At 42.1% G+C, this 17,567-nt stretch overlaps 1 protein-coding gene across 1 annotated transcript in view; it reads right to left on the bottom strand.

Moving 5' to 3' along the window:
• Positions 1–17,567, bottom strand: part of LOC126162074 (semaphorin-2A) — a 173,994-nt gene that overhangs the window by 46,576 nt on the left and 109,851 nt on the right. The window contains exons 2-4 of the mRNA XM_049918346.1: positions 13,562–13,718; positions 8,348–8,494; positions 4,316–4,432 (exon numbers count right to left, since the gene is read on the bottom strand). Of these exons, the coding sequence (XP_049774303.1) occupies positions 4,316–4,432; positions 8,348–8,494; positions 13,562–13,687 (390 nt within the window). The 5' untranslated portion in view covers positions 13,688–13,718. The remainder of the gene's footprint in view (positions 1–4,315; positions 4,433–8,347; positions 8,495–13,561; positions 13,719–17,567) is intronic.

The following is a 17,567-nucleotide window of genomic DNA, read 5'->3' as shown; positions in this document are numbered from 1 at the left end:
TAAAATTCCTATAATTAATTATGCAATCTGATGCTAATTATTCAATTTATTTCTGGATTCATTTACAAAATAGTGATATAACAACAGTTATCTAGTCACCTGGAACCCCATAGTCAAAATTTCAGCCTCAAGAATCTACCTCTAGACGCGACAAACTGCAGCCAATGATGAGAAAACGAAGATAAGGAAAAAAAAAAAAAAAAAAAGAAGTTATTTGTACATCTTACTCCTCTTGAATCATTTGAAACGAAGCAGTTATTTTGAAGAGACTAAAAATGTACTGGTGAAGGGTGGGAGGGTAAGATTATAACCACTACGCCCAATCCAGGGACGCAGAAGTTTGTTGTTTATACTCCAATGAAGGGGGTGACCAACCTTGTTGGAAGAGGAAATCCTTGGAATCAGCAGTCAGTCGTGAAAACCACCATAACTGCAAGAGGTGCCCGTCACAGTCTTCTCACAGAAGAAAAATGGCCGTTATAGCTTCATGTGTGACATTCCATGGAAAACATTAACCTTCAGTGAATCTTGTTCATGCACCACAATTTCACGAGGATTTCCAGTACCCCACACCCTCATATTGTGGTGAATAACATTCCCACATAAATGGAAGGTTACTTCACTGTTGAATATCAGCTTGAAGGCAAAACGATCATCCTCAAGTGTTTCCTACATTGTAATGTAAAAATTGAAGGTTGCAGAGATAATCTTCCAGTGTTAATTCTTGCATGATGTGCAGGCAGTACAGTTTGAAATATGCCATTGCAAAATTTTCCACATAGTTTGCTCTGGTATTCCAAGAGTTTGGCTTGTGTAGATTGCTGATATTTCTAGACTCCATACAAAATTTTCCCTCACCTTCTCTATGGCTGCAACCCTTACACTTAGTCGAATGATTCTTTTCTGTTTGGCAGAGACAACCAGTGTCCACAAACTCTCAATTACATGGAGGTTCTTGCCCATAGTTCCTTGCGAATGCATGCTACAGGTAAACATCTCACATATTCCAAAACACAACAACCCTTATCTTACTTTGTTACCATTTTGTCAAGGAACTGACTCAATATGCCAACTGGTGGGCAAAATGCAAACTCAGTGAGTTTATGGCTCTTTTCATGCACCAGTCATATCTGTACATGGAAAAATTTGCAAAATAAAGAATTCTGTAAATGAATGAATCATTTATAGTTGCCTTGTATGTCAGGGCTTGTTTTTTATTTTCTATAAATCACTGATCTTTACATGAATATTCCACACTTGAATAATAAGGAGTTGTTTATTATAGTAAATTCAATAGATCACTAAAGTGGTCCAAATTCACTACTTGCTCAATAGACATAGGGAAAAAAAGGGGTCAAATTTTTCAGTGCTCTGATTCTTGCCAACAGGTCTTCCTTAAATTGAAATGATGCCTTCATTCTTTCCCCTGCCTATTTACTTTCATGCCAATTAAGTACCTGACCAATAACAACTGATGCATCTCAACAAGGCTTGGGCATTGTATTGTTGTTGATAAAGATACCAAGGGTAAGGAACACCCAATCACATTACCATCAAAAACTTCAACCGCAGCTCAAATGAGGCACTTGCAATAACATAAGGCATCCAGAAGTTTCATGACTTTCTGTAGGACACAAAATTTCGTTTACTAATGGACCACAAGTCACAGGATCCTGAAAGATTGCCAGTGCGGATGTGGATGTCAAGCCTACAGCACAATTCGGTTTTATCTTGGTACCTGTTACAATATGAAAATTTATTCAGTAAAATTTCTTGGAAAGATAATAAAAAATACTGATTATTGTATATGAAGATAGTAACTGTTCTTGAAAGAACAGATACCATTGATGACGGTGCAGCTTCTCTAGAATAAATGATAATTAACTGAAACTACGTAATGTACCTAATAGATATTTGCCCATCCACTCATTACTCATGCCCACTAAGGTGACAATTCCCCTAAGAGTTTGAGCAATCTGTGTGCATTCGCACAGATGAAGGTCAATGGTCGGGTAGCCTTTAACTATATATGAAGATAGCAACTGTTCTCAAAAGAACAGATACCATTGATAACCATGCAGCTTTTCTAGAATAAATGATAATTAATTGAAACTGCCATGTAAACAGGAGATCCCGGGTTCGAGTCCCGGTCGGGGCAAACATTTTCAGCTGTCCCCATCAAGGTATATCAACAACACCTGTCGGCAGCTGAGGGTTTCAATTAATTATCATTTACTGATTATTGTGTTAATCTTTGTGAAGCTTTGTAAGTAAATGTACAAATACCATTATCAGATGATCAATTCAACTGAAATCTAAATAATGCTTTACTAAGTAATTATTACTACCATGATAAGATCTGTCCTGGAATATATTTCTTGCTCAAAAATTTTAGAAAATGATGTCAGGAGTAAAGCGGATTGGTAATTATTGCCATTACTCCTACTAATTTTCTTGTGAATGTGTTTAACAATTGTATATTTCAGTCTCTCTGTTGTAATTAATTGCAGCTTTTTAGTGTTGTTCCCACTAAGGGAATTCTTGATTTTGTTTATGGTATAATTCCCCAAAGCTTCGAATGAATAAAAAAAAATATTTTCTTATAAAGTTTCAGAAATTTCTTTTGATTTAACTCTACATTACACTCTTGTCTACAGCAAAACAATCATTACTAAGGATTCATAAGTAAATCAGAATGACTCGGATAAAATCATGTATTAGTGCAGTAAATGGCAGTTTGTCTCAAATGTGAATTACAGCAAAGGGGGAAAATCTACAGTATTTGATTAAACCAATGCTAATAAGCACATGGGCTCAGTTACATCAAGCATTTATGTTCAGTTACACCAATTAAATATTTGGGGTCGTTTTACAAAGAAATTTGATGTTAGATGAACACACCATCAGCTGTTGGAGGACTGAATGGAAAACTATGATTATTTGTCAACCTTCTGGAAAATGTCTCATGTATACACAATGAGTTACAGATGGAACTCAACTAATATAAATGACTGGGTATAACAATTTGTAGGGATACAAAATGGAACAATTACATAATCTCACTTGTAGGTAAAGCAGGCTACAGACTGCACTTCATTGGTAGAGTGCTAGGGAAATGCAATCAGACTACAAAGGAGGCTGCATACAAAACACTGGTGTGACTCTTACTACAAAACTGCTCAAATGTGTGGGACCTATGCCAAATAGGTAGCAGGGGATACTGAATGGAAACAAAGAAGGGCACCATGAACAGTAGCATGTTTGTTTGACCCATGGGAGAATGTCATGAAGATGCTGAAAGAACTAAACTGGCAAATATGTGAAGACAAATGCAAACTATGTTTACTTAGAATAGCATGAACAGTCACGTTTGTTTGACCCATAGGAGAGTGCCACGAAGATGCTGAAGAACTAAACTGGCAGATGTGTGAAGACAGAGACAAACTATGGTGTGAAAGTTTACTTTGAAAGTTTCTAGAACTGGCTTTAAGAGTTGAATCTAGGAATTTACTACAGCCCCCTTAGGTATTTTCCCTTAGGGTTCATGAAGCCAATAGCAGAATGTCAGACTAATTATAGAATGCATAGAGGTTTTTCAGCAATCATTCTTCCCACACTCCATTTGTGAGAAAAACAAGAAAAAGTCTTAATAACTGGTACAAGAAGACATACCCTCTGCAATGCACTTCACTGTGGTTTATAGAGTATTAATTTAGATATATAAATTGTAAATAAGAACTTCACATTTCTAGTTCACCAGTAATAATGGATGGGTTAGTTGGAATGGAAGAGTTACTGAGATGCTCATGGATATTAAACAGTAATCACTGAAAGAAAGGTAACATTCTAGTTATGAGAAGCTGTTGGGTAGACTGTGTGAATCTGTAGTCAACAAAGTCTGTATATTTAATGTAATGAGCATAAGAACTAGATCAGGAAGTTTACACTATGAATGGATGCCAGAAACATTTGTTTTTTCATAGCTCTGTTCAAGAATGAAACATTAAGGGTATTACAAAATATCCTTTGCCACACATTGTACACCACTTAGCAAATTAGCCAAATCCTCAATTTACAAGGGCACAGAGCTTGTTCTTCTGCTTCTTTTTGTTATTATGAATGTCTTGGTCCTGCATAATATTATTACACTAAAACTTTAAAAAATTTATAACTTGTGTGTTATTACAATTAACAAAAATATTCTTGATTGCAAAAACTATGACGTTCTACAGAACAAACATCATTAGAGGATGCATTTTTTCAAGACTAAAATGATCAACATTTATTATTTATAAAAATTGCAATACATACGTACCTCAATTACTAAATGGTCAGCATTTTTTCCATTGCAATCTTTGTTATATCCTTTCTCACCATCCTCTGCTTTGAGAACTGACTGAATATGGCCTAAGTTGTTTACACTTGCTGAAGCCTGCCAAGGAGAAAGTTCAGATCTGAATTCATCTAAAAGAGCAATACACTATACTGAATTGTCACTAATGTACCTTTGCACAGACAGAAAAATAACACATTGATGGACAACAAAGGAGTGAAGTAACAAGCGCTCTCTCTCTCTCAATCACAAATAAACACACACACACACACACACACACACACACACACACATTGTGTTGAGGCATTTTGACTACTGCCACCTTTTCAAAAACATAATCAGGGTACTGCTATTAAAAAAACTGCCATACTGGAAGTACCGAGTGATCAAAAAGTCGGTATAAATTTGAAAACTGAATAAATCACAGAATAATGTAGATAGAGAGGTACAAATTGACACACATGCTTGGAATGACATGGGATTTTATTAGAACCAAAAAAATACAAAAGTTCAAAAAATGTCCGACAGATGGCACTTCATCTGATCATAATAGCAATAATTAGCATAACAAAGTATGACAAAGCAAAGATGATGTTCTTTACAGGAAATGCTCAATATGTCCACCATCATTCCTCAACAATAGCTGTAGTCGAGGAATAATGTTGTGAACAGCACTGTAAAGCATGTCCGGAGTTATGGTGGGGCATTGGCGTCGGATGTTGTCTTTCAGCATCCCTAGAGATGTCGGTCGATCATGATACACTTGCAACTTCAGGTAACCCCAAAGCCAATAATCACATGGACTGAGGTCTGGGGACCTGGGAGGCGTAACATGGCGAAAGTGGCGGCTGAGCAGAAGATCATCACCAAACGACGCACGCAAGAGATCTTTCATGCATCTAGCAATATGGGATGGAGTGCCATCCTGCATAAACATCGTACATTCCAGCAGGTGCTTATCAGCCAGGCTGGGGATGATGTGATTCTGTAACATATCAGCATACCTCTCACCCATCACAGTAGCAGTTACAAAACCAGAAACATGCATTTCCTTGAAGAAAAAAGGCATGATAACGGTAGATGTGATAAATCCAACCCATACCGTGACTTTCTTGTCATGCAATGGAGTTTCCACGACAGTTCTAGGATTTTCGGTAGCCCAAATTCTGCAGTTGTGGGCGTTGACAGACCCTCGGAGCGTGAAATGAGCTTTGTCGGTCCACAACACATTACTCAACCAATTGTCATCTTCTGCCATCTTTTGAAATGCCCACACCGCAAATGCACCCTGCTTCACTAAATCGCCAGGTAACAGTTCATGATGCCGATAGATTTTGTACGTATAACATCGGAGGGTACGCCTAAGTGCCAACCAAACAATAGTGTATGGAATGCCGATGCGAAGTGTGATTGCACGAGCATTGACTTCCCTGTGCATAGACAAACCCGCTACAGTCTCCATTTCTTCCTGAACTGTCTCAGCAGCATTACGCCTTGTGCTTGGTTGGCCACTACGGGGTCTATCGTCTAAACAACCTGTGGCTTCAAACTTTGAAATCATTCTCGCTACAGCTGCATTTGTCAACGGACCTTTACCCATTCGAATCCCCTTCCTATGGCAATAGGATCGTAACGCTGAACTAGTAGATTCCCAATTCTGATCATATACACTCCTGGAAATGGAAAAAAGAACACATTGACACCGGTGTGTCAGACCCACCATACTTGCTCCGGACACTGCGAGAGGGCTGTACAAGCAATGATCACACGCACGGCACAGCGGACACACCAGGAACCGCGGTGTTGGCTGTTGAATGGCGCTAGCTGCGCAGCATTTGTGCACCGCCGCCGTCAGTGTCAGCCAGTTTGCCGTGGCATACGGAGCTCCAGCGCAGTCTTTAACACTGGTAGCATGCTGCGACAGCGTGGACGTGAACCGTATGTGCAGTTGACGGACTTTGAGCGAGGGCGTATAGTGGGCATGCGGGAGGCCGGGTGGACGTACCGCCGAATTGCTCAACACGTGGGGCGTGAGGTCTCCACAGTACATCGATGTTGTCGCCAGTGGTCGGCGGAAGGTGCACGTGCCCGTCGACCTGGGACCGGACCGCAGCGACACACGGATGCACGCCAAGACCGTAGGATCCTACGCAGTGCCGTAGGGGACCGCACCGCCACTTCCCAGCAAATTAGAGACACTGTTGCTCCTGGGGTATCGGCGTGGACCATTCGCAACCGTCTCCATGAAGCTGGGCTACAGTCCCGCACACCGTTAGGCCGTCTTCCGCTCACGCTCCAACATCGTGCAGCCCGCCTCCAGTGGTGTCGCGACAGGCGTGAATGGAGGGACGAATGGAGACGTGTCGTCTTCAGCGATGAGAGTCGCTTCTGCCTTGGTGCCAATGATGGTCGTATGCGTGTTTGGCGCCGTGCAGGTGAACGCCACAATCAGGACTGCATACGACCGAGGCACACAGGGCCAACACCCGGCATCATGGTGTGGGGAGCGATCTCCTACACTGGCCGTACACCACTGGTGATCGTCGAGGGAACACTGAATAGTGCACGGTACATCCAAACCGTCATCGAACCCATCGTTCTACCATTCCTAGACCGGCAAGGGAACTTGCTGTTCCAACAGGACAATGCACGTCCGCATGTATCCCGTGCCACCCAACGTGTTCTAGAAGGTGTAAGTCAACTACCCTGGCCAGCAAGATCTCCGGATCTGTCCCCCATTGAGCATGTTTGGGACTGGATGAAGCGTCGTCTCACGCGGTCTGCACGTCCAGCACGAACGCTGGTCCAACTGAGGCGCCAGGTGGAAATGGCATGGCAAGCCGTTCCACAGGACTACATCCAGCATCTCTACGATCGTCTCCATGGGAGAATAGCAGCCTGCATTGCTGCAAAAGGTGGATATACACTGTACTAGTGCCAACATTGTGCATGCTCTGTTGCCTGTGTCTATGTGCCTGTGGTTCTGTCAGTGTGATCATGTGATGTATCTGACCCCAGTAATGTGTCAATAAAGTTTCCCCTTCCTGGGACAATGAATTCACGGTGTTCTTATTTCAATTTCCAGGAGTGTAGCTTCACTAAAAGTGCCTTTTCAGGTAATGTCACCATGCTGCGACTGCTGGCGCATCTGATTCTCTCTCTCATTACAGCTCCTTCTATACACGATTGTCATGTACAGTCACTGACGTTTTGCTGTCCAGTGCCATCTGTTGGACATTTTGTGAACTCTTGTTTTTTTTTTTTCCTAATAAAACCCAATTCCAAGCATCTGTGTCAATTGTTACATCTCTATCTACATTATTCTGTGGTTTTTGATCACTAGTCTAATTAGGTTAAGGCAGAATATATATGATCTTGGCCATACATATACAGAAACGAAACTACATTTATTCAAGAAAAGTATGATCAAGCCAGAAGAACCTTTAAGGCAGACCTTCTGTACTTGAAGAAACAGATCAAGAATGATGCAATAGAGTATTCAGCCAACATGGGTAGAACAGGCATTAGGGACGAAGGCCACTTAGAGAAAGATCTAACTGCAATATATAATTTATTCAATATGCACTTTTTCTCTCCTTTTCATAAAGCCCCCAATTACAGGTCTACAGGCTGAGACACCAAATAATATGTGTAGGGCTAAAATTGGTGGAGGTGAATCAACAAGAGATAAGAACTTAAGCCAAATGGATGGGATGGTCTCTCAAGTATGGTGGTAAAGAAATGTGCCAATGAAATTACTAAACCCTTTATCTATCTTATTAACTGCAGTATTTGTGAAAATATAGATCCAAATGCCTTAAAATACATGTAATGTAGCCCCACACATTTATACAGAGAGAGAGAGAGAGAGAGAGAGAGAGAGAGAGAGAGAGAGAGAGAGAGAGGGAGGGAGGGAGGGAGGGAGAGAGAAACTGACTTAGTTTAAGTTTCTAGACATCTGTACATACATACCTGTATAAAAGTTTTAAGCCTGTCTGACTACCACCACCTTACCTGAAAAATAACGTGACCGCCATTTCCCCCGTCTCCTCCATCTGGACCCGCTTCTGCATTACTCCAAAGGCGAAGAAAGGATATTGCCCCATCTCCACCTTTGCCTCCAACAGTTCTCACAACTTTGGCATCTACAAATTGCTGCAACTATGAACAATATTAACAATAATTGTTTATTGAAGCAATTAGTGACAGTCTTCAGCATTTACAGGAGTAGTACATAAAAATATATACAGTTGTAAAATATTTATGGTAAAAGGTAAAAAAAAGGATAGGTTAAAAAAAGTCAAACAATGGAAACTGCAGGTAGGAATATCAACAATGTAGGAAAAGATAGATTGCTACTTACCATAAAGAAGAGATGTTAAGTTGAAGATAGGCACAATTAAAAGACACTTACAGAAAATTTTCAGCCATGGCCTTCATTGGAAAAAGAGAAACACATACCATTCAAACACACAAGCAAGCACATCTCATGCACACATGACCACCAACTCCAGCAGTATGGGCCAGAATGCAACTATCATGTGGGATGCAATGAGGAATCTGCAGGATGGGGAGAGAGACGAACACTATCTGACGGAGTGTGCAGGACTACAATCCCAACACAGGCAGCGGCAGCAGGTAGTGAGCCAGGGAGGTGGAGAAAAAATTAGCAAAAATGGAGAGGAGTGGAGAAAGATGGGCTGGCATGTTGCAGAGGACAGCTAACAAAGAGGGGGAGGAGATGATAGGACAGAGGGGCTGGAAACTGTTGGGTGGAAGGTGTAGGGACAGTATGTTACCATAGGTTGCAGCCCGGATAATTACGGGAGTGGAGAACATGCTGTAAGGATAACTCAGATCTCTGCAGTTCAGAAAAGCTGGGGTTGGAGATGGGGATACAGATGGTGCAGGCATTGAAGTAGCCATTGAAATCAAGCATGTTATGTTCAGCTCCATGTTGTGTCACAGGAGGGTTTACTTTGCTCTTGGCCACAGTTTGGTGGTTGCCGTTCATCCTGGTGGACAGCTGGTTGGTACTCGTACCAACATAAAATCCTGTGAATGACTGCATCAGAGCTGGTAAATGACAAGGCTACTTCCACAGTTGGCCTGACCCCTGACGGGGTAGGATGAACTATTGATGGAACTGGAGTAGGAAATGCTGGGTGGATGAGTTGGGCAGGTCTCACCTAGGTCTTCCACAGGGATATGATCCTTGTGGCAAGAGGTTGGGATTGGGAGTGGCATAGGGATGGACTAGGATGTTATGTAGGTTTGGGGGGGGGGGGGGGGGGCACAGGAATACCACTTTATGAGGGGTGAGAAGTATCTTGGGTAGGATGTTCTTCATTTCAGGGCAAGATGATAGGTAATCAAAGCAGTGGTTAAGGATGTGGTGCAGTTGTTCCAGTCTGGGGTGGTAGTGGCTGACAAAGGGGACACTCCTTTGTGGCTGTTCCTTGTGGCTGGTAGGAGGTTGGAGGGTGTAAGGGGAAATGATATGGGAGATCTGTTTGTGGACTAGGTCTGGGGGTGGTGCCTGTCTGTGAAGGCACTGGTGAGACGCTCAGCACACTGAGCAAGGGAGTTCGAGTCCCTGTAGATATACCGTCCCTGGGTGGCCAGGCTGTATGGGAGGGACTTTTTGGTGTGAAAGGGATGACAGTTGTCGAAATGCAGGTACTATTGGTGGTTGGTGGGTTTAATGTGAACAGATGTGTGGCTGGAGCTATCACAGTGGAGGAGGTCAACATCTAGGAAGGTGGCACTTTGGGTTGAGAAGGACCATGTGAAGTAGATGGGAGAGAAGGTGCTGAGTTTGTGAAGGACTGAAGATAGGGTGTCGTGGTCCTGAGCCCAGATCATGAAGACATCATCAATGAACCTGAACCAGACTAGGATTTGGCATTCTGGGAGACTATCAAGGTCTCCTCTAGATGGCACATAAACAAGTCGGCATAGAAGGGTGCAATGTTGGTGCCCATGGCTGTGCCATGAACTTTTTTTTTTTTACCTTCCCTTCAAAGGAGAAGTAGTAGTAGTGGGTTAGGATAAAGTTGGTAAGTTGTATGAGGAATGAAGTGGTGGGTTTGGAATCGGAAGGACATTAGGAAAGGTAGTATTCAACAGTGGTAAGACCATGGGCATGAGGGATGTTGGTGTATAGGGAGGTGGCATCATCAGTGACGAGTAGGGATTGAGGAGATAAAGGAGTGAGGATGATGGAGAGTCAGTGAATGAAGTGGTTGGTGTCTGATGTGGGAGGCTATATTACAGGCAGTTGGTTGGAGGTGTTGGTCAATAATTCTTTCAGTTGGATCGCAATAACCAGCCACAATGGGGCATCCAGGATTTTTGGGTTTGCGGATTTTGGGGAGCATGTACACTACTGGCCACTAAAATTGCTACACCACGAAGATGATGTGCTACAGACGCGAAATTTAACCGACAGGAAGAAGATGCTGTGATATGCAAATGATTAGCTTTTCAGAGCATTCACACAAGGTTGGCACCGGTGGCGACACCTACAACGTGCTGACATGAGGAAAGTTGCCAACTGATTTCTCATACACAAACAGCAGCTGACTGCCGTTGCCTGGTGAAATGTTGTTGTGATGCCTCGTGGAAGGAGGAGAAATGAGTACCATCACGTTTCCGACTTTGATAAAGGGCAGATTGTAGCCTATCTGCGATTGCGGTTTATTGTATCGCGACATTGCTGCTCGTGTTGGTCGAGATCCAATGACTGCTAGCAGTATATGGAATCGGTGGGTTCAGGAGGGTAATATGGAATGCCGTGCTGGATCCCAATGCCCTCGTATCACTAGCAGTCAAGATGACAGGCATCTTATCCACATGGCTGTAACGGATCATGCAGCCACATCTCGATCCCTGAGTCCACAGATGGGGCCGTTTGCAAGACAACTATGTGCACGAACAGTTCGACGATGTTTGCAGCAGCATGGACTAACAGCTCGGAGACCATGGCTGCGGTTACCCTTGATGCTGCATCACAGACAGGAGCACCTGCAGTGGTGTACTCAACGATGAAACTGGGTGCGCGAATGGCAAAACGTCATTTTTTCGGATGAATCCAGGTTCTGTTTACAGCATCATGATTGTCATATCCATGTTTGGCGACATCGCGATGAACACACATTGGAAGCGTGTATTTGTCATCGCCATACTGGCGTATCACCCAGCACGATGGTATGAGGTGCCATTGGTTACGCATCTCGGTCACCTCTTGTTCGCATTGACGGCACTTTGAACAGTGGACGTTACACTTCAGCTGTGTTACAAACCATGGCTCTACCCTTCACTCGATCCCTACGAAACCCCACATTTCAGCAGGATAATGCTGAATCGCATGTTGCAGGTCCTGTACGGGCCTTTCTGGATACAGAAAATGTTCGACTGCTGCCCTGGCCAGCACATTCTCCAGATCTCTCACCAATTGAAAACGTCTGGCCAATGGTGGCCGAGCAACTGGCTCATCACAATATGCCAGCCACTACTCTTGATGAACTGTGGTATCGTGTTGAAGCTGCATGGGCAGCTATACCTGTACATGCCATCCAAGCTCTGTTTGACTCAATGCCCAGGTGTATCAAGGCCGTTATTACGGCCAGAGGTGGTTGTTCTGGGTGCTGCAATGAATACCCGTTTATCATCTGCATTTCTTCTTGGTGTAGCAATTTTAATGGCCAGTAGTGTAGAAGATGGGTGTGCAGGGTGTCACAGGGGTGAGAAGGGAAATAGATTCAGGGGAGAGGTTCTGGGAAGGGCCTAAGGATTTAAGCAGGGATTGAATGTTGTGGACTTCTGGGATGGGATCACTCTGGCAGAGTTTGTAGGTGGAGGAGTCAGATAACTGGAGGTGGTGGTCTGCCAGTTCTGCAGTTCATAACAAAAGTGGTGGAACCTTTGTCTGTACGTAGGATGATTAGATCAGGATTTATGTTGAGGTTGTGTATGGGTATTCTTTTTTCTACTGAAAGGTTGATGTTCTGAGCAAGGGACCTGGGGAAGGATGGTGAGGCTAAGTTGGAGGTAAGGAATTCCTGAAAGATGACCAGTGGGTGGCTAGGAGGGGGAGAGGATCATGGTTGGATGGTGATACAAACTGGAAGAGGTACGACTGGAACTCCTGTGGAACTCCAAACAAAACCACTCTAATTCCAACACTGAAGCCTGGTTCTTCAAGCACCATCCAACCGTGATCCCCATCTAAGGAATATTCTTTATGTGGGGGTGTATCATTTAAGACTAGAAGAATTTTAAGAAGTTTTAACATTAAGAGTGTGTTCCATCCACCTTCCAAGATCAGGGCACTACTCGGCTCAGTGAACGATGATTTGGGGCTTCAGAAGCCTGAAATATACACAATTCCACGTCAATGTGGGAAGGTTTACATCGGGCGTTCAATTCATGCAGTTCATGACAGGTGCGTGGAACATTGCCATCATACGAGGCTACAACAGCCAGAAAAATCAGCAGTAGCAAAACATTGCTTAAACGTGGGACATTGTTTGAAATTTGATGAATCTGTGATAGCTGCGAAACTTCCAGTTTTTGGAGCAGTCTCTAGAAAGAGGCAACTGAAAACAGGTTGATGGATAATTTTATTAATAGGGACAACGGGTTTCCTCTTAGCAAGACACGGAATCCTGTACTACCCCACATCAGAACAGAACTTCTTCACTGTGGGCAGTCCGAGTGTTCAAAAATTGTCTCTGAGTGCAATATATCATTGCTGGTAGTGTTCTATTAAGGGCGGCGCCACCTGCCCCGTCTTGGAGAGAAGCAACTGTGATTGGCGGTGCATGCACCATGTAAGGTACAGCAGCCTATATAGGGCACTGATTTTCAGCCAGGCATCAGTTCGCAGTGGTACTTATTGTTAGGAGCAGCATTCTCCTGAAGATGACGAACAGTTGTATTGCCAAAATATTGAATTGAGTTAATTTTAGGAACCGGCAGCAAACCCAAAGAGACTTTCAAGACTTATTACACCGGGAAAGCATACGAAGTCACAACAAATAATAGTCTTTCATAGCATCTCAGTTTTCAACCCTCTGTTGCATTTACAATGCTTAAGGTCATAATACATTTAACAGAAAACTCAGCTTAAAATAACTGAATATGAAATTAAGAACAAAGCCAAATATATGTGTACAATATAAAACTCAAGTATTCTTCAATGTCATTTGAAGTATTATGCATTACCGTGTAAGAATTTTCAGATTTCTTTTTCTTATTTCTGAGTGCTGGTGCCAAATCACTTCTTCCAGTTGCCCTATGACCACGTAATGCAGCAGAGATAGCTGTCGCTGCAAACTTTTTGAAAGACATAATCAGTTTTTGTAAGCCACTGTCATCATATCTGCAAAATAACAAAGAGTCAATTATCAGTATTGTTACAACTGAGAATTATCGTTCAAATTTCAAATGTAAAAGCAATCTATAGTAGCCCAATAACACTTCTGTAATTGTGTTAGATTTTTCTGTAACACCACTGATAAGTTTTAAAACTGAAAGAACTGAATGGTGACAATATTATAAAAAGGATAGATTGCTCCTCACCACATAGAGGACTGCTATTATTCCATCAAGAATTGAATGGTAATTGAGATATGTAAAAATACAGTATCATTCAAAGGTGTAAATTGTAAATAAAAAAGACATACAATTATATGTAAGCAATTATTTTGCAGATCTCCCTGTAAAAAATGTAAGGGGGGAATAGATTTGTTAAGTTGTAAGACCATATATCAGAGTTTCTTTTACCAAGTAAGTAAACACACCACAAAAAAACTGAGATAACTAACAAATGTACTTGAAACAACACAAAATAATTAACTGACACAAAGATAATGTTGCAGTGCCCCACAGGCATCGTTCAACTGGCATGCTCCTGTCACCTTTGAACTAACCCAGACAGCTATAAGGGGATGCACAGTTTAATGTGAGTTCACAACAATGTCACAACTTTGCGTGTTTCAAGTACCCAAATCATTGACAGTTATGAAAGTAGTGATAAGGGGCAAAAAAATCTAGTTCTGAGGGAGGATTGACCAGTAATCTTTGGATTTCCTGTCTATAACTTATCCACTAGTTGACCCATCTGCAAAATGACACTGGCCTAAAAGAATCTTTTTTTATTTTGCTTAGGATTTTAGAACAGATTTTAGTTCTATTTGGGAGGCTGAATCTAAATATGAATTCTGTTTTTCTCTATTTACACTACTTTTTTAGACAGCAGTTCTACATTGAATGTGCAGTTCTAAGCTCACTTTGTGGAGATCTAAATCGCATATACAAAGACTGGATCCTGTATATTTGCCCTGTTGTTAGCCTGCCATCCAGTTAGTTCCAGGAAAATCCACCAGATGGAGTAGGCATCTTGTAACCTCAGTGAGCTGCAATTCTAGAGTTGAAGTTAATTTGTGAGTCCTGCCATACAGGGTAGAGAGAAGTTTGTCTCTCACAATATTTGTGTTTATGAAAGAGTTGTTGTAAAGATAACCTAACACATTCTGTGTTGTAGATTGTTGCATCTGTGTTACTGAACAGAAATAAAATGAGTTCAAGTAGAAGTAGTTGTGTAAATCATCCTGATGTGTTTTGCTACATATGTGGAGAATAGGTCTTGAATGATAACAGAAACACAGTTGACTTTTAAAGAGAATTCATTAGTCTTGGTGATCAGGATAAAACCCAGGCACTGCATCAGGTCTGAAAAACTAGTACAGCATATTTATGAGAGTGGTCTACTGGGAAATGAAAAAGTATGCAATTAGAAGTACTGACAGTTTGGAGAGAACCTAAAAACAACTTTGATGAGTATAATTTATGCATGGTAAATATTACTGGGGTCAGTCAAAACAACCATAACATGTTAACTTATTCTGATTTAATCTCTGCATAATGCCCAGTTTCTCACTCATAGGAAGTGTTGATACCAAAGTTTCACCAGTTACCAAAGCTCTGCAAGGACGAGTGTTGTCCCTCTCTAATACTAATTGAGATGATAGTGATTATGAGAGGTTGTCATTAACCCCTCAACATTTCAACCACAATGAGTTGCATGATTTCACCAGAGATCTCATGTCAAAGGAACCTTCTGAATTACTGGCTTCCAGGTTCAGCCACAAAAGTTTACTGAAACAAGGAAATAATTAATGTTCAAAGTACAACACAAAAGCATCTTACAAAATTGTTAAGGCTTTCGTGGCCACTTGTTGACAAACTGTCTATTGGCTCCTGTCTCGGGTTCTTCGACAAAGAACCCAAGACAGGAGCCAATAGGCAGTTTGTCAGAAAAGCGTCTGTTACCCATCTTCTCTCAAAAAGACAATAATGCATTCTGTCACAAAATAGAGGACTCAGGGAAAAGGGATCTTTCTGAGTATTTTCTAGATGATTGGTGTCCATTTATTGACAGCTCAAAGTGAAGTTTGAAATGAGTCCTTCTACACAATGGGAACCAATATGGTTCAACATCAACTACTCACTCAATGAAAATGAGACATCATAAAACCATAGTTTTGCTCTTGGAGAAGATAAAATATTGTGAACATCAATGGGTGATTTGTGTCTACTTATAAATCATAAACTTTCTCCTTGCATAGCAATGTGGTTATATCAAATATCATTGCTTCTTGTGCCTCTGGGATAGCAAAAAGAAAGCACACCACTGTATTAAATAAAGAGTGGCCTAGGAGAGGAAAGACTGATAATGGGAAAAATAATTCGAGGTGCATTCAAGTTCTAAGGCCTCCGATTTTTTTTTCTAATTAACTACTCACCCGAAATCGATGAAACTGGCGTTACTTCTCAACGTAATCGCCCTGCAGACGTACACATTTTTCACAACGCTGACGACATGATTCCATGGCAGCGGCAAAGGCTTCTTTAGGAGTCTGTTTTGACCACTGGAAAATCGCTGAGGCAATAGCAGCACGGCTGGTGAATGTGCGGCCATGGAGAGTATCTTTCATTGTTGGAAAAAGCCAAAAGTCACTAGGAGCCAGGTCAGGTGAGTAGGGAGCATGAGGAATCGCTTCAAAGTTGTTATCATGAAGAAACTGTTGCATAACGTTAGCTCGATGTACGGGTGCGTTGTCTTGGTGAAACAGCACACGCACAGCCCTTCCCAGACATTTTTGTTGCAGTGCAGGAAGGAATTTGTTCTTCAAAACATTTTCGTAGGATGTACCTGTTACCGTAGTGCCCTTTGGAATGCAATGGGTAAGGATTACGCCCTAGCTGTCCCAGAACATGGACACCATCACTTTTTCAGCACTGGTGGTTACCCGAAATTTTTTTGGTGGCGGTGAATCTGTGTGCTTCCATTGAGCTGACTGGCGCTTTGTTTCTGGATTGAAAAATGGCATCCACATCTCATCCATTGCCACAACCGACGAAAAGAAAATCCCATTCATGCTGTCGTTGCGTGTCAACATTGCTTGGCAACATGCCACACGGGCAGCCATGTGGTCGTCCGTCAGCATTCGTGACACCCACCTGGATGACACTTTTCGCATTTTCAGGTCGTCATGCAGGATTGTGTGCACAGAACCCACAGAAATGCCAACTCTGGAGGCAATCTGTTCAACAGTCATTCGGCAATCCCCCAAAACAATTCTCTCCACTTTCTCGATCATGTCGTCAGACCGGCTTGTGCGAGCCCGAGGTTGTTTCAGTTTGTTGTCACACGATGTTCTGCCTTCATTAAACTGTTGCACCCACGAACGCACTTTCGACACATCCATAACTCCATCACCACATGTCTCCTTCAACTGTCGATGAATTTCAATTGGTTTCACACCACGCAAATTCAGAAAACGAATGATTGCACACTGTTCAAGTAAGGAAAGAATGATTGCACACTGTTCAAGTAAGGAAAATGTCGCCATTTTAAGTATTTAAAACAGTTCTCATTCTCGCTGCTGGTGGTAAAATTCCATCTGCCGTACGGTGCTGCCATCTCTGGGGCGTATTGACAATGAACGCGGCCTCATTTTAAAACAATGCGCATGTTTCTATCTCTTTCCAGTCCGGAGAAAAAAAATCGGAGGCCTTAGAACTTGAATGTACCTCGTATCAATGACTCTTTAGCTGAATGAGAGAAAAATCATCTTTCTTCCACTGCATATCAAGATATGCACCTCTGCGTATAAGAGTTGTGTAAGAAAATTGATGAGACTGATTTTTAATCCACTAATTTTTT

The sequence above is a fragment of the Schistocerca cancellata genome, chromosome 2 (genome assembly GCF_023864275.1).
Source record: "Schistocerca cancellata isolate TAMUIC-IGC-003103 chromosome 2, iqSchCanc2.1, whole genome shotgun sequence".
NCBI lineage: Eukaryota > Metazoa > Arthropoda > Insecta > Orthoptera > Acrididae > Schistocerca > Schistocerca cancellata.
Note: the sequence above shows the minus strand (reverse complement) of the source record. Positions and strands in the feature narration are given on the sequence as shown.